The following is a 21068-nucleotide window of genomic DNA, read 5'->3' as shown; positions in this document are numbered from 1 at the left end:
ACAGCCTGGAGAGAATACTGCATATATACAGTGGGGCAAAAAAGTATTTGGACAGCAGCGGAATGTGCAAATTGTTGCACTTTAAAGGATGAGACAGGTCTGTAATTTCCATCATTGGTACACTTTAACTGTGACAGACAGAATAAGAACAAAAAATTTTTGGACACCTACCAGCCAGCAAGAATTCTGGCTTTCAAAGACCTGTTACTTCTTCTTTAGGAAGCTCATCTATCCTCCACTCGTTACCTGTATTAATTGCACCTGTTTGAACTGGTTAACTGTATAAAATACACCTGTCCACAGCCTCAAACAGTCAGACTGCAACCTCTCCACCATGGCCAAGACCAGAGAGCTGTCTAAGGACACCTGGGACAAAATTGTAGACCTGCACAAGGCTGGGATGAGCTACTCGACAATAGGCAAGCAGCTTGGTGAGAGGAGATCTACTGATGGCGCAATTATTAAAAAATGGAAGAAATAAAAGATCACTGACAATCTCCCTCGACCGGGGGCTCCGTGCATGGTCCCAAACATTTTGGATATGGGAGACTCAACCTGATATATCAAATTTTAAAAAGGACACCTAAATAAAAAAAAAAAAATGGGACACAGAATGAGTGTTGAAGTAATGTCAACCGCAAAGGGAAAGGGACCCTAGCGCTATAGTTTTATATATCCAGTGCAGTTAATCAGCCAGTACATTATTTGGTTGTATAGGTAAGAGGTATTAGTAAAAGGAAGAGAGCTTATAGCTCCATTTTATAGGTCACTGGTCAGGTCTCGCCTTGATTCTTGAGGCCCTATATCCTAGAAGACATTAAGAAAATGATTATATAAAGAAAAAAAATGCTACTGAATGGTTTATGGGCTGCATAACAAAACGTATTAATTAGACCCCTGAGAGGGGATGTCGTCAAAAGGTCCACAATCACAATGTCGACACCATTGTTAAAATGCAAAATGTCGACATTGTCAGAATTTCAACATTAAGTTTAGACTGGGGGTAGGTTTGAGTAAGACAGTAGAGGTTGGGTTAGGGGAGAAACACGCAACAGAACACTGCAGGATCGGAGGTCTGACCCAGAATTGACGGTCACATGGCCGACGGGACCAGAAGCTACGCTGACCTTGCTGTAGTCATCAGAAGCTAGTTAACTCTAACATGTCATCATTTCATCACTGTTTACATGATTAATATCAACATGGTTAATGTTGACATAGTAACTGTCGACAAATCATACCACACCCCTTGGAGAGGTGATCGAGCATTTTACAATATAAGTGCATTGAGCTAATGCAGACACAAGTTAAGTACACCTCTTTTAGGTACAAAAATATTTTGAGTTACACGAGATATGAATTTGGTGCATCTTGGCTCCAAATACATCTAGACCAGATTTAAGGTGCACACGTGTATTAAAAGCTATGGTATGCAAACTACAGACATGGAAACACACGTGTGCAGAAGCATTATTGGGCATGCGCAAACATATCTTTATGTTCATTTTAAATTCAACCCCAAGGGGCTGAAACAGATTTAAACACAGGTCATCCATAATTACAACAACATTACGTTCATGGAAGTAAATGTGGATATTTGCCCGTATGTAGAGTTGTATGCATCAATGTGACTGCACTGCCCCTAGCCTTTTTCATTATCAGTTCATCATCCTATTTTAAGTACAAGAGCCCTCACAAAATGATCCCTACATTCAAACACACTGTTACTACCTAGCGTTCCCGCTAGGCTGTTTTAGCGGGGCGCCACGCCCTACCCTGTTTCTGAAGGGCAGAAAGCACCTTGCCCTCCAGCGTGGCGCCAGCTGAGACAGCCTGTGGGTTCTGTCTCCACCCACGGGTCACAGTGTCCCGCGGGTGGTCCATACGGTGGCGCAGCAGTCACCGCCGGTGAATGGATGCTGGGCACATGTGCCCGGCATCCATTCACTGTGACCGCAGCGCTTGGGGGTTGCCCGGCATGTCCGTAAGTGCCGGTCACGCCCCCAGGAGTGATGAAAAGGGGACGCATCATAAAGACATGCCCCCTTTTCTTTGGTCCCGCCTCCTATTCAGAAGTGCCCTACCTCTAGGTACGGCGCCCTGCCTGCTGCAGGACCTAGAGTGAACACTACTACCCAATTGCGACTGAGGGGATGTAGTCAGGGGATGTAGTCAGCATCCCAGTGTGCAGGAAGTCGACGGTCTAAATATCGGCGCTGGAATCCCGACAGCGTTGGGATCCCAACTCCAGTATCCCGACCGCCGGCATCCCGAAGGTACCGTAAGTATCGGCGGTTAGGTTTAGGGTTAGGCATTAAGGGGGTAGGGTTAGAGTAAGGGTTAGTAGTACTATACTTGCCTACGGGTGTCGGGATTCTGTCTGTCAGGATATTTTCTGACCAGCGGCATACCGACCGCCGGGATGTCATACCCAACCCATATTAAAGTATTAATAACAATTGTTTGTCCACACTGAGAGAATTGTAGTAGTTAGGAGTTTTACTTCAGGTATTCATAAGAAAAAAAAATTATAACCTTAAACCATATGCAAGCCAGCCCTTCTTGTGTTCCAGCACAAGGTAAATGCATTTACAGAGGTTTACAGAGGTTATAGGATATTCCTAACATATCTCCACTTACTTTGATATTTATTTGCATCCAACTAACCTACATATTTATAAGTATTCATAGCTCGTCACTCCAATTCTGAGAATTCAACATGTATCAATCTTTAAAGAGAGATGCCCCAATTGTGATTGTACATAAAGATTTATTATGTAAAGCAGTCTGTTTTCAACGTCCATTTTTCTTGGAAATGGTCATCACATATTAAATAGTCTCTCCTTAATGCCAACTTTTGGTTCCCAGCCGTGAGTCTTTGGCAGACACCTGTGTGCTTAGTAATAGCAATTAAGTAACTCGCATTCCATAAAAGAGAGCATTAATATTTGTTACCAAAGTAAGCTTCATCGTTAACATTCCATAAGGCTGCCTTAGCTAAATGTTAAAACAAAAGGTCACTTTTTTATTTATAGTTCAAATACTATTTCTAAATACTATCTCTCATAATATATTGACTCAATACAAATACCGCACATATATATATATACCATTGTTCCTTACTAACTAATCATCAGTAATGTCCATTTTTACATTGGACCTTTACTGTTTCAGAAATTATTCCCTTGATTTTTTTCTTTGGATTGGCACCAATTTCTCTTGGACAGTAGAGGAGCCTATCCATTAGCAGATCTTTCTACATCAGGGTCCATAGGGTATCCACAGGATACCTTGGGGTTTAGGTGATGACGTCAGGCATCGGGCACCATAGAGTTAAGTTTTCAGCCTCCCAGGATGCACTAGGTTCCCCCTCCTATACCCCGCCCCCGAGCCAAGGCATCTCAGTTTCGTTTGGTGCCCGGCCGGAGTCGGATTCACCTGTTAGAGGGGGGCTAAGAAGAGTCCCTGAAGTTTTCTACAGTGCAGCTGTGGCTGCACATCTGGAAGTACATCATGGACAGTCAGTACTGACGTCCATGCTGTCTTCCCTACACCCCCGCCGGTACCAGAACGCCGGTACCGATCCGGGGATGCTGGTAAGCATCTGGGGTCACAGCTAGCTGTTTGGGACCATGGCCGGATCTAAGGGGGACAGCAAGGTAAGCAGCGGGGTCCCGCGGTGGGACCCTGCTGAACTTGGTCCAGAGTCCCCAGGCAGGGGGCTCCCTGGGAACTGGCTGCAGCGTGGAGCCAAGTACTAACCTGCGCTTCCACTACCCCCTGGGACAGCGGACCGCGGCAGAGCGGTAGCACTGCGGCGTCCCAGGGGTTAAATGCATGCCAGGGAAGCGCGCCTTCCCTGTCTCACAGCCGTCGCCTCCCCCGCTGCACACAGCCCTCTCTGCACACGCTGACTGGCCCTGTGGCAGTGCTCCTCCCCCAGGACGCACCTTATGGTTGCGATCTTGGAAGGCGGACGCTGATTCCAAAAAGGGCTTGGAAGCTTTGCCTTTTAATGGAGAGATTCTATTTGGTCCGGACCTGGACAAAATTGTAGCCACGCTGGCGTCAGCCAAATCTGCATGTCTCCCGTCTGCTGCAGTTCCTTCCAGTTCAGGTACATTGTCCTTTCGGCCTTATAGGGCCCAGAGTAGGCCTAAAGCACAGTCCTTTCCCCGACAGGCTGGCCCCAAAAAATCGGCCAAGCCCCGAAAGCAGGCCTGGAGTACCAGGCGTCCGGCCCCTAAGCCAGATGACAAGCCTGCTGCCTGACGGTCCGGGCCTCCCTTTGGGGGATCCCAAAGTGGGAGGCCACCTGCTGCAGTTCGCCCAGTGTTGGTTGGTTACCACGACAGACACTTGAGTTCTCGAGGTGGTTTCTCACGGGTACGCCCTCTCCTTTCGGCACAGGCCCCCGTCTCGATTCTTCACCACGGGTCTTCCATCAGACCGGAACAAAGCCTTGGAACTGCGGAAAGTGTTGCACACTATGCTCCAGGCTGGAGTTATAGTGCCTGTTCCATTCTCCCAGAAGGGCCAGGGTTTCTATTCCAGTCTGTTTTTGGTGCAGAAACCCAGTGGGTAGTTTTGTCCGATCCTCAACCTCAAAGCACTCAACAAGTCTTTGCGGGTGCCGAGGTTTCGGATGGAGATCCTACGGTCCATCATTCTGGCGCTGGAACCTGGGGATTACATGGTGTCGTTGGACATACAGGACGCTTACCTGCATCTTCCTATTCTTTTACGCCATCAACAGTTCCTCAGGTTTGCAATCCGCAACGACCACTTTCAGTTCCGGGCGTTACCTTTTGGGCTGGCGACAGCTCCACGTGTTTTCACCAAAGTGATGGTCATGGTGGCTTCCCTGCAGGGAGTCCGCATGTTACCGTACTTGGACGACCTTCTATTGGTGGCAGGATCTCCAGAGCTCCTTCTACGTCACTTGGACCTGACCATTGCGGTACTGCAACGGCACGGCTGGTTGATAAACTGGCAGAAGTCCACCCTGATCCTGTCTCTGCGGATTCTGCACCTCGGAGCCTTATTGGACTCCTGACAGCAAAGGATCTTTGTGATGGGGGAAAAGATCTCTGCCTTGCAGTTGAGGGTGCGCAGTTGTCTGCGATGAGGTTACTGGGCTCCATGGTGTCGGTATTCGACATGGTGGAATATGCCCAGTTTCACTCCAGACCTCTGCAGCAATGGATCTTGTCCAAATGGAATGGACTGCCTCAGAGTCTAAAATCCCAGACGATGGTGCTCACTCCGGAGGTTCGCCTGTCCCTAGCCTGGTGGTTGCAGACGACCCATCTCAACAGGGGTCGTCTGTTCTGGGTGGCGAATTGGGTCCTGTTGACAACGGACGCCAGTCTGCGAGGCTGGGGAGCAGTCACGGGTCCACACTTGTTCCAGGGCAGGTGGACTCGGGCGGAAACAGAGCTTCCAATAAACATATTGGAGCTCCGCGCGGTATTCAATGCTCTCCAGCAGGCACATCGGGTTCTCCAAGGTCACCCAGTGCAGATCCAGTCGGACAACGCTACCACCATGACCTACATAAATCAGCAAGGAGGAACCCGAAGTCGGGCGGCTCTCGTAGAGGTGTCCCGAATCCTGGTTTGGGCGGAGCGCAATCTCCCGGCTATATCAGCAGTCTTCATCCCGGGAGTCCTAAACTGGGAGGCGGACTTTCTCAGTCGCCAGGACGTTCATCCGGGGGAATGGTCTCTGCACCAGGACGTCTTTCAACTTCTGGTGGACAGGTGGGGTCTTCCAGAGATCAACCTCATGGCGTCACGGCACAACAACAAGTTGCCGGTTTACGGGTCTCGCACAAGAGACGAAAAGGCGTCTCTGGTGGCTGCTCTGTCCGTCCGGTGGACGTTCGGGTTTGCTTATCTGTTTCCTCCGTTTTCCCTTCTTCCACGAGTAATCCGGAAATTCAAACAGGAAGGAGGGACACTCCTGTTGATAGCTCCCGCGTGGCCCCGGAGGCACTGGTACTCAGACCTCCAGGGACTGTCCGTGGACATTCCTCTGCGGTTGCCGTTACGTCCGGACCTCCTGTCACATGGTCCTTGTCTTCACCCGAACCTGACTCGGCTGTCTTTGACGGCGTGGCTGTTGAGACGGCCATGTTAAGGTCCAGGGGATTTTCCAGCTCTGTAGTGCAAACGATGCTAAGGGCTCGGAAACCATCCTCTGCAAGGATATACCATCGTGTGTGCCATACGTTCTTCCAGTGGTGTCGGCCACCTTTTGTTCCACCGATGGCGCCTTGGGATTTAGCTGTGGTCCTGAGGGCTCTCCAGGGACTGCCGTTTGAACCACTGGGCTCAGTGGACCTCAAATGTCTGACAGCTAAAACTATTTTCCTTCTGGCCATTGCTTCGGCCAGACGTGTTTCTGATTTAGGGGCTCTCTCTTGTAGACCCCCTTTTTCTGACTTTTCATAGGAACAGGGCGGTGCTACGCACTCATCCTGGTTTCCTTCCTAAAGTTGTTTCCAGTTTTCACATCAACGAGGAAATCGTTGTGCCGGCTATTAACTCACCTGATCTTTCAGTGGGTGAGGCCACTTTGGATGTTGTGCGGGCCTTAAGGATTTATGTTGACCGCACTTCTTCGTTTAGGAAGTCGGACGTCTTGTTTGTCCTCTATGGCTTCTGTAAAAAAGGGTTGGCATGCTTCAAAGCAGACTTTGGCAGGCTGGATTCGTATGGCCATTTCAGAAGCTTATCTTCATGAAGGCCTTCCGGTTCCTTCCTCTGTGAGGGCTCATTCCACTAGGTCTGTGGGTCCTTCGTGGGCTGCTCGACGTGGTGCCTCTGCAGTCCAGATCTGCAAGGCTGCCACTTGGTCCTCGGTCCATACCTTTGTGAGGTATTACGCGTTTGACATCTTTGCCTCTTAGGATGCTTCCTTCGATCGGCGGATTCTCCTTTCAGCACAGGAGCGTCCCCACCCTTAAAGGATACTGCTTTGGGACATCCCCAAGGTTTCCTGTGGATACCCTATGGACCCTGATGTAGAAAATATGAGATATGGTAAGAACTTACCTTTGTTATCTCTATTTCTACGAAGTCCAAAGGGTTCCACAGGACTCCCGCCCTGTCGCACCTGTGCTGCAGATGGGCTTTGCTCTGGTCACCGGTTTTTCCGTCTCCCTCTGGTGAGAATGTGATTCTTGTGTGTGTCCAGATCTTTTTGCTCTCTTTTCCTTCTCCTCTTCCGGCCTATGGCTTGGTACATAACTGAGATGCCTTGGCTCGGGGGCGGGGTAAAGGAGGGGGTACCCTAGTGCATCCTAGGAGGCTGAAAACTTTAACTCTATGGTGCCCGATGCCTGACATCATCACCTATACCCCTATGGACTTCGTAGAAGTAGAGATAACAAAGGTAAGTTCTTACCATACCTCATATTTTTTCAGACAAAAGATTATCCCTTGAAAATTTCTGGGGCTGCCTTGACAGATATCTGTCATGTACATGACAGATTTTTGCAAATGACGAACGATATTGCATGACATCATTCAGGGAGTGGATTTTTTTTTTTTTATGTTTCTATTCATTTTCATTAAAAATTTCGTTCGTCGTTTACCGCGACAGATATTTCTACTATCTGTCAGCGATAAGCCATAATTGACCAACATGTTGGAGAGACAAAAGACAAAATTTGTCAGCCACGGGAGTGCGCATTTTCATCGTTCAGAGTCTATCCATTCGCAGATAAATTGAACGCCTGAGCGATAAATCGTTCATCGTTCAAATTTATTTGCTAATGGATAGGCCCCTTAGCAAAGAAAGATTTGTGCTGCGCTCAGCCTGATTATGTGTGTATGAGCAATGAATGGTGCTTCGTCAGGATATTGCTAATTGCATTTTGTATGTATGTATGTATGTATCTGTTCATGTGTAAAAATGCTAAGGATAGGAACAAACACTCTTGGACAGTGTTCACAACCAATTAAATATAAGCTAAAACTTCAAGGACAAACACCTAACAATTTAGACTAGGTAATCATGTAAAGCTCTATAAGAAATGTGAATAACTATTTTTAATTGTTTTTTTAAAATAGATTGTTTGACACTTATCTATTTTCCATTTAGCTAGCATATAAACACATTCTTTTCTAATATCTCATATCCACTAGGCAATTTAAATGAGCGATTAAACGATTACGACATCTTAATCGTTCAATCGCTCGTTAATCATGCACTATAATGTCGGAAACGACCAGCGAAGTGCTCTCCTGCTGGTCGTTCCGACATCAATAATCGCCTGAACATGCAGGTCAATCTGCCGCTAACGACCGTTTACGCATGTTCGGGGATGAGGGAGGGTGCCTGCACGGAACGACATCGTTCAGTGTAGGCACTGCACATCATGAGGAACGACTGTGCGATTACGGGATGCGGTCAGGAAGCTGACGGTCGCTATGCCGGCTTCCCGACTGCCAAATCCCGACAAGGTACTAATGACAGGCGTCAAAATCCTGACGCCTGTCATTAGACCTATGCCGGGAGCCCGACGAGGGGGGAGGGTTAGGTTTTAGGGCTCCCAGGGGGACTTGGGGCTAGGCATCCCCCCTCCCGGAGTGTTAGGTTTAGGCTAGGGCAGTGGTTCTCAAACACGGTCCTCAGGACCCCACACAGGTCACGTTTTGCAGGTCACCCAGCAGGTGCACAGGTGTATTTATTACTCACTTACACATTTTAAAAGATCCACAGGTGCAGCGAATATCTCACTTGTGATTGTGTGAGGAGACCCGGAAAACATGCACTGTGAGAAACTGTGGGCTAGGGGGAAGTTGGGGTTAGGGCTAGGTACTAGGGGGGAGGTTAGGGTTAGGCACCCCTGAAGGAGGGTTAGGGGGGAGAATAGTATTAGTTATACTTACCTTTTTAGCTGTCGGGATCTTCACCCCTGCCGGGCTTCCACTGCGACCGGCGGTATTACATACTGATTCCATGATTACAATATTGTAATCGTACTGTCGTTCCTCTATCTGCTAGTGGATATGCTCCTTTAAACAGATAACTGTTATATCTAAGACAAGAGTCACATTTATTGTCTAACATCATGTGAAAGACCAGAAGGAGTCTATAAATCCTATTTAAAAACTATGGTATTTAACCAATCATAATATTCATCCTGTTATGTTATAATGATAAACTCAGACATTGATTGTTTAATAAGAATAATAGGTAAAACATCCTTCATGTGCTCAGCAGATCTGGGACCAATTGATAAGATGTGGATGGAGCGCATCTTACCTAAAAGATACTTCTGGGAATTCAGCAGCAAGGGCTTTTTTTATACCACTTTCATACTAAAGCCGGTGCTTCAACCCTGCTTTTTCCCGGCTTATTGAAAACTGGTTAGACCCGGGTCACAGCTCCAATACCCCTTTCACACTGCACTTACTCCCCGGTCGACCCCTGTCAAACTGAACCTGTGGCAGCCCTGCCAAATGTGTGACTCAGTAGAAATGGACGTTTTGTTACATGCTCACAAAGAGTCATGAAAAGTGGATGTCAGCGCTCCTGAGCCACCAGTGAGATTTTTTTTTTTTAACTGTAACTTGGGTTGACTAACTCTGGTCACACCCTTTCAGACCACAGGCAACCTTGGTATAACCCTGGTAGCAACCAGGGTCATGGCCCTGTCAATTTGGACACTGGTATACCCTTTTACACAGCAATCTCCTGGGTCCAAATCTGTGTGAAAGGGGTAATGTAAAGCTAGGTGTGCTTAGCATATATTTTCTCTTTAACCACTTGCCTGGCATGGTCACATTTTTCCGACCACTCCAGGCAGCGCGTTATCTGATCTAGTCGCACCTAATTTACTCATAAAAAAACCCCTACAATTTCCGAGTGTTTTTTAGAAAGAAAAATCGTCAGTTAAGTGGATAACAGTTGCGTATGACTGCTCATCATCCCTAGTTGCTCCTCGGTTCTGGAGCATGTGCAGTGCAAAGCCACTCAAGATCTGTCAGCAAGACGGACTTTCATTCAATTTTGCATTGTCAACCAGTGCTCAGAGAATGACTATAGTGTTTCTGATGGTCATTGGAGGAAATAAATGAGACTGGACAATGTGTTTTTTTTTTTTTTTTTTTTTAAATTGAGTATTTTTTATTGAAAATGTTTTCCAATTAAACAATACACTATAACAATAAAACAGCAAACAAAAAAAAAACTAATGATCACACATCAAAAGCGTAAAGCATATTCATCGCAAATATATAGAACACCTAATAGAAACATCACATTTGAAAACTGCAGAGCATAAAGAAAAAAAAACTACAGCATATATAAACATATTATATAAGTATATGAAAAATAGAATAATAGACCCAGTGCATAATAGTATCAACATCATCTAGTACAGAATATACAATATACATTACGCTAGAGGATTAACCTTTAAATACTAGGGCACATAATGTAGAAACCTCCATTCCCAATATGCATGAAATAATCATATATACGCTGCATCAAGCAAGATTCAATCACAGTCTGACTCCCAATCAGTAAACATAACGACATAAAAGGTTATAGTCTAGGTAAAGTATGCTGATCCGGCGGCAACTTAGCATATGTAGATTGTAACCATCTCTGCCAAATTTGGTCAAACTTGGATTCAGCTTCTTGACAATGTATTTTACATTTTGATCTATACATTGAAGTTAAAATTTCTGGGTTTTGTTGACCACCAATGCTGCAATCCCACGAGGACCTATGTTTTCTTTTTTTACATATCATTCTGGTTAGTTTTTTTTTTAATTGTTAAAGCTATCGGATTTACAGTTTGCCAAATGTCATACAACTTGTACCATGGCAAGTATTGTCACAGATAATCTTCTGGTGTGTGTGTACAGCTTTAATCATGGTATTTCCCTCAATGGTCACGTCACAGGGGATGGGGGATTGTGCATAAGACAGTGGTTCCCAGACTTTCTTAAACCACGGCGCCCTAGAGTGACAGCATTGTTTTCACGGCACCCCTAGGCCAACATATTGTTATTGAGAATTTCAGACAAAAATGTAGTAAAGGGAAGTAAATTGTGCTGACCTGTCATCCTTAGGGTCAGTTATGTGGTGGTAGACAGGTTTGAGCTTCTATTTGTCCACATATTTACATTACATTGACCATATATAGTTTGAATTGGTGCTGGACCACCAACCTGAGGCACCCCTACAAGTGTCCCAAGGCACCCCAGGGTGCCACGGCGCACAGTTTGGGAACCACTGTGATAAGGATTTCAAAGTCTCTATTCACTACATGTCATTCAGCTATACCACGGTAAGTATAGGCACATCACAGCTGTGAGAAGAGGGACTTTGAAACCCTTATCACACTATGCACCCTGTCCCCTGTGACGTGGCCATTGCCGGAAATGCCATAAATTTTTTCTATTTCTCAAGAATCCGGTTGCTCTCCTCATGAATGAGCATGATGGCTAAAACGCAAATGTTTTTTTCACTGGTAGCCTTACCAATCTCCCCCACAGAGTGATTTCCCAAAGGGAAGACTAATGTGGGGTGTAACAATTTTTGGTAAGGGTTCTGTACAAGCAATATTGTGCATGCACACTTACCAATCACCTGCAAGATATGTCTTGCCAAAAGAACCATCTGTGATGTAAATTTCCCTGGATCCAGTTGCCAGCATATTGGTGGGTTGTTTTGTTGTGTGTGCACAAGCAGATGTGAACAATATATCAGCATAATATTTTACGTCCAATGCGATAAATCTGTGAAACACGTTCACAGATATATTGAGCTAAATTTAATGGCCAGTGAGCCGGTGACACTGCGGGAATTCATGCGAGTATGCCTGTTTTTTTTAAAGCAGCAAGCATGTTAAAGGCAAGCTGGATTAACCTTTAACATGCTTGTTGCTTTAAAAATACGGGCATATACGCATGTATTTCTGCAGCAGCGCTGGCTCGCTTGTTTAGCCTTTAATATGCTTGCTGCTTTACAAATATGGGCATACTCATGTATTCCCGCATCGGTGCCGGCTCACATTGTGTGTACACACTGCCAGGTGGTCGGAGCATCTTTATCGGTGGAGTGGGCAAAGCGATGTGACAAAATCACTTCATGAGGCTGCACTCATTAATCTCATTTGCGGCACTTCTATATCTGTGTGACTGAGTCTGAATCTGTATACGAAGTGCGGTGCAGCCACCACTTTTTTTTTTTTTTATTACACTAAGTTCAGTTGTACAGATTCAAACTCAGTAACACACATTCAAGTGTCGCATATCAAATAAATCAGTCCCGTGAAGCAGTTTTGTTACTAATAGCGAAGAAGACGTGTGCCGCATGGCATGTCATGGCTAGGTGTGTGAGGACACATCTGTACTATATAAAAATGATGTTTCTGGTAAAATAAACTGTATGTTTGCTTGTTAGTACTTCCCCTAAACAACTTCTTTTCTGCAGCCTATTATTCTTCAAGAGTTTTGCTAATGAAGCAGAGCTAAATAATGCACAAATGCCCTAGACTGCAGGTGAGCTGATCCAGAGACACCAGGGGGAGTAGGAGTCAATGATTATTTCCATTCAGAAAACCATTAATAGTCAGGCTGCCATGGGTTTCAGCACTGAGCCACGATGCTGGGAATATATTAACTGTCACCCAAGTGAAATATAGGAGGCCCAGAGGAAGCCATTACAGGCAGCGAGTGTGACGGGAGGAGGTGATTTACGAGATGCCGGAATAATCCGGCGAGCCAGTGAGGACAGATTGCATTTGCAGGAGTAAGACAGCAGGATATGGGGAAATGATGCATGTTTATGGACAGGTGAAATGAACAGCCAGGGCAGCCTTAAATCTCCTTATTAAGTACAGGTGGAATAACAAGGCTGCGGTTTGGGGATCATTGAGCTGGGACCTCATTAGCAGCACAACTAGCATTTGCCAGGATGCATGGAATTATGTATGAAAGGTCCAGCTCCAATAGACAAGCTCATTTATTACATTTGGATAAGGAAAGTGCTAAGTGTATTCTGTGTTTATCATGTATCTTCTATACATTTGTATGAAGGTATTATGCTGCCAGGGGAGATTTCCCCTTGTGGTGCCGCAGCTTGTCTGGGAGACTCACATCTAGGCCTGTTGTGTGTTACAGAAGCATAATCCTCTCCTTGCCTACAGGAAAATGGCCATTATCGTGTGGTTATGTGTTCTGGCAATACGTAGGATATAATTGTAAAAAAAATACCGCACATGGCAATATAGGATTTTGCTGCATACTAGTGTACAGTATAACAGGCACAGTTTGTGATCACAGGAGAGTATATAAGGTATGAAATGTGGGAAGTTTTCCCTAAAAACCAGTAAGAAAACATTGGAGGTTGCTGCCTTCAGGTATTGCTCATTAAAAGTTCTGAAACTTAGTTTAACATGTTAGCATCTTACCGTTCATTTTGATTATTATTTTCTTATTATTCTGTTGAGGAAAGTTGCTAACCGTATGTGGGTGGGACGTCAGTCCTTCCACAGCCTATTTATGGAGTAGGTTTAAAGGCCCCCATACATCAGTAGTGTTCACTCTAGGTCTGGCAGCAGGCAGGGCGCCGGACCTAGAGGTAGGGCACTTATGTGCGAGCGCCCATAAAAGGGGGTGTGACCAAAGAAAAGGGTGCGTGTCTTTATGACGCGTCCCTTTTCGTCACTCCTGGGGGCATGCCCGGCACTTACGGACACGCCGGGCAGCCCCCAAGCGCCGCGGTCACAGTGAATGGATGCCGGGCGCCACAGTGAATGGATGCCGGGCGCATGCGCCCGGCATCCATTCACTGGCGGTGACCGCTGCGCCGCCGTTTTGACCACCCGCAGGACACTGTGACCCGCGGGTGAAGTCAGAACCCGTGGGCTGTCTCAACGGGGTGCCGCGCTGGAGGGCAGGGTGCTTTCTGCCTTTCAGAAATAGGGCAGGGCGTGGCGCCCTGCTAGAACAGCCTAGCGGGAACGCTACATCAGCAATCTGAAAACCACAATTGAACAATTTGAAGATTTGTTGCCCGATCTGAGGATTTCCCAATCTAGCAATCTGCGCCCATACATTACAGATGTTTTTCGGTGATTTGCAGATCGATTGCAGCAAACACAGATCTGCCAATCTTGAAAGGTCCATCATTTTACTAGTAACGGTCTGCAAATCTGCTGATTGTTACCATACACTAGCAATCTACAGCCCCAATCCATCTGTGAAATCCAACTTGTTGGACAACCTGATCAGTTTTTGGTTGCAATCTGTGATCTGTGAAGCCCATACATTGCAGATTTTTATACACAATCGATTGCAAATTGCAGAATTGCCACAATCTATTGCTGATGTATGGGGCCTTTAGACTGCAGGAGAGAATTTTGTTTATATTTTACATGTTATATTTTTTAAAATGTTTGTGCCTTTTCTGCAATGATAAGAGTATGCATTACAATAAATTATTTGTTAATTAGGTCACAGTCTTGCTGGCTTTCCTGCAATGTGTTTCCACCTGCAGAGCCAGAGAAAAATGATATTTGCACACGTGTACTATGCTGGACTGTGGGGTTATGGTGAGATTTCCATCAGTCCTCCGTGCATGATGTGAGGAGACTGTTCCTGTACCTGGTCTCTTAAGGCCCCCATGCATTAGAGATGGATTGCAGCAATGTATGGGCTTCACAGATCGCAGATTGCAACCAAAAAGTGATTGGAATTGTTTAATCAGATTGTCCAACATGTTGGATTTCACAGATAAGGCCCCCATACATCAGAGATGGATTGTAGCAATCGTGCAATTTGCAATCGATTGTGTATAAAAATCTGCAAAACTCTGGCAATCTTGAAAGGCCCATCACTTTGCTAGAAACGGTCTGCAAATCTGCTGATCATGTCCATACACTAGCAATTTACAGCCCCAATCTATAGGCCCCCATACATCAGCAATCTGAAAACCACAATTGAACAATTTGAAGATTTATTGCCCGATTTTAGGATTTCCCAATCGAGCAATCTGCGCCCATACACTACAGATCTATTTCAGTGATTTGCAGATCGATTGCAGCAAACAGATCTGGCAATCTTGAAAGGCCCATCATTTTGCTAGAAACGGTCTGCAAATCTGCTGATCATGTCCATACACCAGCAATCTACAGCCCCAATCGATCTGTGAAATCCAACATGTTGGACAATCTGATTGGAATTGTTTAATCACTTTTTGGTTGCAATCTGCAATCTGTGAAGCCCATACATTGCAGATTTTTATACACAATCGATTGCAAATTGCACGATTGCTGCAATCCATCTCTGATGTATGGGGGCCTCAAGCTACCTACTCTTTCTGCATAGAAGTCTGTCTGCACTGAGGTCTAGTAGAGATTGTGCAGAGCAAAGCTAGCAACTTGACCTCAATAGAGGGAATTTCCTAGAGCTGAAATGTGCAGTGTCACATAATGGGCAAATGAATGTGCGTTAGTGTGGACATGATCATTTAATGCAGTACATGGGCTGTTGTGGCCTCTGCTGGACATTTTAAGAATACAGTTACATTCTTTAATTAAATCACACTTTTGAGGGTCGAGAATTATCAAACCTAGAGGATAAATGGAATTGTTGTCCATAGCAACCAATCAGAGCATAGCTATAATTTATCTAGTCAATTCCATAAAATTATAGCACTAATCTGGTTTCTATGGGAAACTTCTTGACTTTTTGGAGATAATTCTCCCCCATATAGATCACCTATACAGTTGGTGATTAATTATACAGTAGGGGAGTTTGGTCTGCACAATTATATTGGTATATAACTTTATTTCTAATGCTTACTTTCTATGCAATAATTACAAAATTAGCAACAGATAAAGACTACAATTTTTTTTTATCATACTTTAAAGGCCAAACTACATTAATATAGGTTATCTGCTTGGTTGTTTGTGTGAAAAATCAGTTTAGCGTGTTTCATTGGTTTAAGTAAAAACACCGCTGTATTCTGCCAACATCTGATGCTAAACGCTGGAGATTCTCTATTGTATTTTTTATTGTGATCTGTCCTATAAATATGTATTTGTTGTACTTCTTCATCGTACATCATTCTGATGGAGTGTTTATTCCACTTAACTAATATAATTGCACAGGACACTGAATGTATGAATCACATGTAAACGACTTGCCCCTGTAGAGGATGCACAAAAGGTTAATGCCTCTCAGTAGGCAATTGATTAGAAGGATACAGAACCATTCAACATTACAGTGTCCATCTTGTGAATCAGCTAATTGTTGACAACTTTGTTAATAATGTTGACATGCAACAGGATGATGTTGACAAAATGATTGTCTACATTATGATCATAGCAGGGTTAGAGTTGAACATGTCAACATAACTGTTGATAGTCAGGTCATGTCAACATGGTGAATGTTGACATTGTAGTTGATGATCTCTTATACCACACCTATGAATGAGATATGCCAAAATGTAATGGAAAAGAAAATACCCTTGGTTAGTTTTTCCAGTTGATTGGGTATATCTTTGTGTTTGAGTTGTCAGGTATACTACCGGTATACTATATATATTTTTTTTTAGACATAGTTCTATTGTCTGTATTGCTAGGGTACTCCCTTTATTGGGTGCTCTTAAATAGGCTGCGGTCAATATCCCGACCACGGACATTCCGGCAGTCAGAATGCCGACGCCGGAATCCCGGCACTAGTCAGAATACCGGCGTTGGAATCCCAATTGCCAGGATCCCAAGGGTAAGGGCTGCAGTTAGGGGGGGGTTAGGGTTAGACACTAGGTGGGAGGTTAGGTTCAGGCACCGGGGAGTGGGGTTAGGGTAGGGAGAGGGGGGAGGGTTAGGATACCTACAGACAGGTGCCGGTATCCTAACCCTGTCGGGATTCTGACCAACGGGATACCGAGCACCGGCATCCCGTACCCAGCCCCTACTCAATGCCTCATTAATGTTCTCAATACATTTTTATTACATTAAGCCCTCTTCTTAAAATTATTACTAGCATGGCGAGATTATATAACTTTATAAATTATGAATGAAATTGGGTGAATGAGAGTGTTACGTAACAATTTTCTACAAAATGACCTTTTAATGGATGAAGATGTTATGACCTAAAGATCATTAAATAGTGTTCCCACTAGAAAGCGGGGAGGGAAAAAAAGGGGGCGTGGTTGACTGGGGAGGCGCGTGTCCTTAGCTAAAACAGCCTAGCAGGAACACAATGTTGATATATTTTGTGGATAAAAGTGCTATGTCCAATTCATGTTCAATTGTCTAATTTTCTCTTTAATTGTAAATATCTCAATTTATTCTAAATGTGACATTAACACTTTCATTCACTCGCCTCTTCAATTGTATCTATAGGCAATGGAGTCCTGAGAAAGAAAGTACTGATCCCAGGCAAGGGTGCTGAGAGCAGACCGAATAAGGGGCAAGATGTCACTGTGCATTTGAAGACCACATTGGAGGAGGGCAGTGTTGTGGAAGAAAATGTCCCCCTTACGTTCACTCTGGGAGACGGTGACGTAATGCAGGTGAGGCAGCCTCTAGACCAGGGATTCCCAACCACGGTCATCAAGGCACACTAACAGTCCTGGTTTTAAGGATAGCCATAGTTGAGCACAGGTGACCTAATTAGTACCTCAGTTATTTTGATTTAACCTTCAGTGCTTAAGCATGGATATCACTAAAACCATGACTGTTAGTGTGCCTTGAGGACCGAGGTTGGGAATCACTGCCCTAGACAGATTGTATCTAGTGTAAGAGCAGAAGATGCACCCATAGAGAAAAAGGGTGATGATAAAGCTAATTTACATATGAATCTCTTTATAGTCAGAAAGCTAATTCATGAGGATGTGCTATGAAATACGCAATATACTACTATTTATACTGGAAGGTAAATCACAATTAAGCTGAACTAGACAGCTTGAGCCCTTCTATCCTAGTTTTGTGATATGCTATACCACAGCTATTATAATTTTTACACTACTGCCTACTCACAATATTTTTCTGGCACGATAGATTTATTTTTTTACTGTCCACCTAAATTTATACATCTCCAAAAACTACTATAACAGTGTTAGTGGGCGCATGTGGAAGTAATGCTTCCTGCCTCATTTTGCAAAGTGCTAGCTGACATCCACACTCTGGTATGGGTGCTTGCTCTTCTCTAATAGAAGGTGTACATGGCATGGGATGAGAACTATAGAATGCTTTCTGTCCATCATATCAGTTAGCTTCCAAGATTTTGGTAGTTCCTGTTTTTCTAGACCTAGGGGAACGTGAGGTCACAGATCTACAAAAAAAGCATAAACTTACAGATGTGTCCTTAATCGCTATTGCCGTAGTCGGGCCAAGCGGCCCTTCTTGGCGCACCATGTCACAGCTTGTGCCGACTGTCTTTTCACTCGAATGTGCATCTCAATTGCAACATGATGCAACCGAACCATTTTGAGACTGCACTGATTAATTGGTATATCTGCGTGCAAATGATTCTGAATCCAATTAGCCGCGATGATCTCGTTGATGTGAGTTTTCGTGGCAACAGCTGCACTTGACGGCAGCCCGATTCGCACAGATGTGCTTGCGACCCCATAGGGCTCCAAACAAAATTGTGTGAATTTGTGTTCTGAACAGGCCGCGAGGGGTGCGAGTTCAAGTGCCAACGTCTGTGTTTTAACGCCATGGCAACAGCAACTCTCACCCTTCGTGGACATTTGGATTGACCGCTCAGTTGGTCATATATGTTGGATATCAGATTAATCAGTGCGTCTGGTTAAGCGGTTTTGTTGCATCATGTTGCAACAAAGATGCACATTAAAGTAAAAAAGCTGCCAAGCGTCTCGCAGCTAGGTGTATGAGGACACATCTATGACTGTTACTACAGCAATGCTTGTATAAGCATCATTTTTGTATAAGCTACTCCATTTTAATCACTGCTGCCTATCCAACTCTTCTAAGGAGCAGTTGAATCAGAGGGTTTCATTACTTACATTTATGGATTTTTGGGGGCTCCATGGTACAGGAAACTTAAAACTTCTTTTTAGGACAAGGAAACCTGCCATGTCCTCTTCTTTTTTTATTCTTGCATACAAATAACCAATATTTGTAAAAGTTAAGGTTGCAGGCGGAGGGGGTTGAAGGTGTTGCATTGCTGCATACTGTTGAGGTGTCTCAACTAATTTTATTCTGAAACACAAAAATTCTCACCGGGTATACAGCCAGACTCCAGTGTTCCACAACCACACCTTCCTTTCTCTTTGGAGACCTCTGATGTTTGGCCGTATGGTAACCCCAGGTACCTTTTTACATATCTGTCCCATGTTGTTAAATTGTCTGATATAATAAACTTAATCCAATCTGTCCTTCAAATTGACCTGCTGCTCACACCTAAATAAGATTGTCTATACATGGAGATTATACAAATGTTAAAATAATTGATTTAATATAGTATAATTCTTTTACATTATTATGCACACCTGCAGCTGTAGTGGTTATCAGTATTACAAGTGACAGAGGCCCTTTGACCGCAGCACTTTCTTATATATCTTGCTTAGCTACAACGATAGGGATCACTGATTTCTATGTCGATGATACAGAACATGGACGTTATCTCCACTACTTTCTGCATCCATGCTCTGTCCTCTGTTTTAATTGAACTTTCCACTTAGAATAAAAGTGGCCCAAAGTTGCTTATATTTCTGTACTTAATGACAAAATGCTTTTTGGGCAGTGTACAGATATGTGACACAGCTCAGCTCCAATCCTGAATGGTAAAAGATTTGATGTTCCTATAGACCTGCATTACTATATACATCTCCTTACACGGTAGGCATTCATAGGTTAATATTCCTACATCGCTGTATGGGGTGTGAGGGAAAATTAAGGCTGTTACTGGATGCAAGGTGACATTGCCCAACTCTCCCTATAAGAGTAAAGAAACCGAGAGAGAAACTGTAAGTATGTAAAAACTAACCAGACTAAATTGTACCATGCAGCATTCAGATTTCATAATCGTTCTTTTTATTGTTTTTTATTATTATATTCTCATAATTAAAAACATAGTAGTGTCTTCCTACCATGTGTCAAAGTAATTGTTCTTACTGTGAGTTGACATGTTCATCTGGTACCATTCTACCTAGGCCTTGGACCTGTGTGTGCAGCTTATGGGGACAGGAGAAACTGCCGTTATTGCAGCAGACGCTAAATATTGCTACGGGAAAGAAGGCAGGTGAGTTTCCAATTACCTTTTCTCCTTCAATAAAACCTACTCATTCCATTGCTAGTAATAAAGTCTTATTACTGATTACATTAGTTAATATCGATGTGACTAATAGAAATGTAAATATACATCTACTTTATAAAGACTGTAAGATACGCATTGCACTTCCATGTGTATTATTTGCCCATCTCTGTTAGTAATATCACAGGCACCTAGTGATTTCATAGACTACATTCTCATTCTGCCCATAAAATGGCAGTCTCCACAGAGTAGGGGAAAGATCCACTCTTGTTACTTAAACCAAGATTTTTCTATTTGTTGACTCAAATGATGGAGGGCTGTTCCTTGATTACACTACTACTCTAACAAAATCCCAAAACATGTATGCATGAGAAAATGCTTCTTTTTTTATATGTGTGTATATATATATATATATATATATATATTATTTTGAAGGAGTCCCGATATCCCACCCAATGCCAACCTTGTGTTTGAGGTGTGTCTGCTTGAGGCAAGAGATGGTCCAGACCCAGAGCTTCTCACTGGGCAGGAAAAGCTGGACTTGGCTAATAAGAAGCGGGAACGTGGAAATTTCTATTACCAGCAAGCAGATTATGTGTTTGCTATAAACTCCTATGATATAGCACTGAAGATTGTGAATTCCAGCTCCAAAGGTGTGTTTATATTCTATTTTGTGATTAGATCACTTTTCTTTGTTTAGAGTAAAAGTTTCCAAATTTAAAGTGGCACTGAAGGAAACCATAGGTTTGTAATATATTGTAGCGTAAATTGAATGATATATCCACGCTTGGTTTGAAAAGCAGCTTATTA

General features: G+C 44.0%; 1 protein-coding gene across 1 annotated transcript in view; it reads left to right on the top strand.

The window, feature by feature from the left end:
• FKBP8 (FKBP prolyl isomerase 8) overlaps nucleotides 1-21068 on the top strand; it is a 71648-nt gene that overhangs the window by 36125 nt on the left and 14455 nt on the right. Inside the window, exons 3-5 of the mRNA XM_088468948.1 lie at nucleotides 17381-17550; nucleotides 20158-20246; nucleotides 20694-20911. Coding sequence (XP_088325074.1) covers nucleotides 17381-17550; nucleotides 20158-20246; nucleotides 20694-20911 — 477 coding nt within the window. The remainder of the gene's footprint in view (nucleotides 1-17380; nucleotides 17551-20157; nucleotides 20247-20693; nucleotides 20912-21068) is intronic.

This window comes from Taudactylus pleione, unplaced genomic scaffold, assembly GCF_031769625.1.
Source record: "Taudactylus pleione unplaced genomic scaffold, aTauple2 ptg000087l, whole genome shotgun sequence".
In the NCBI taxonomy this organism is placed as follows: Eukaryota; Metazoa; Chordata; class Amphibia; order Anura; family Myobatrachidae; genus Taudactylus; species Taudactylus pleione.
Note: the sequence above shows the minus strand (reverse complement) of the source record. Positions and strands in the feature narration are given on the sequence as shown.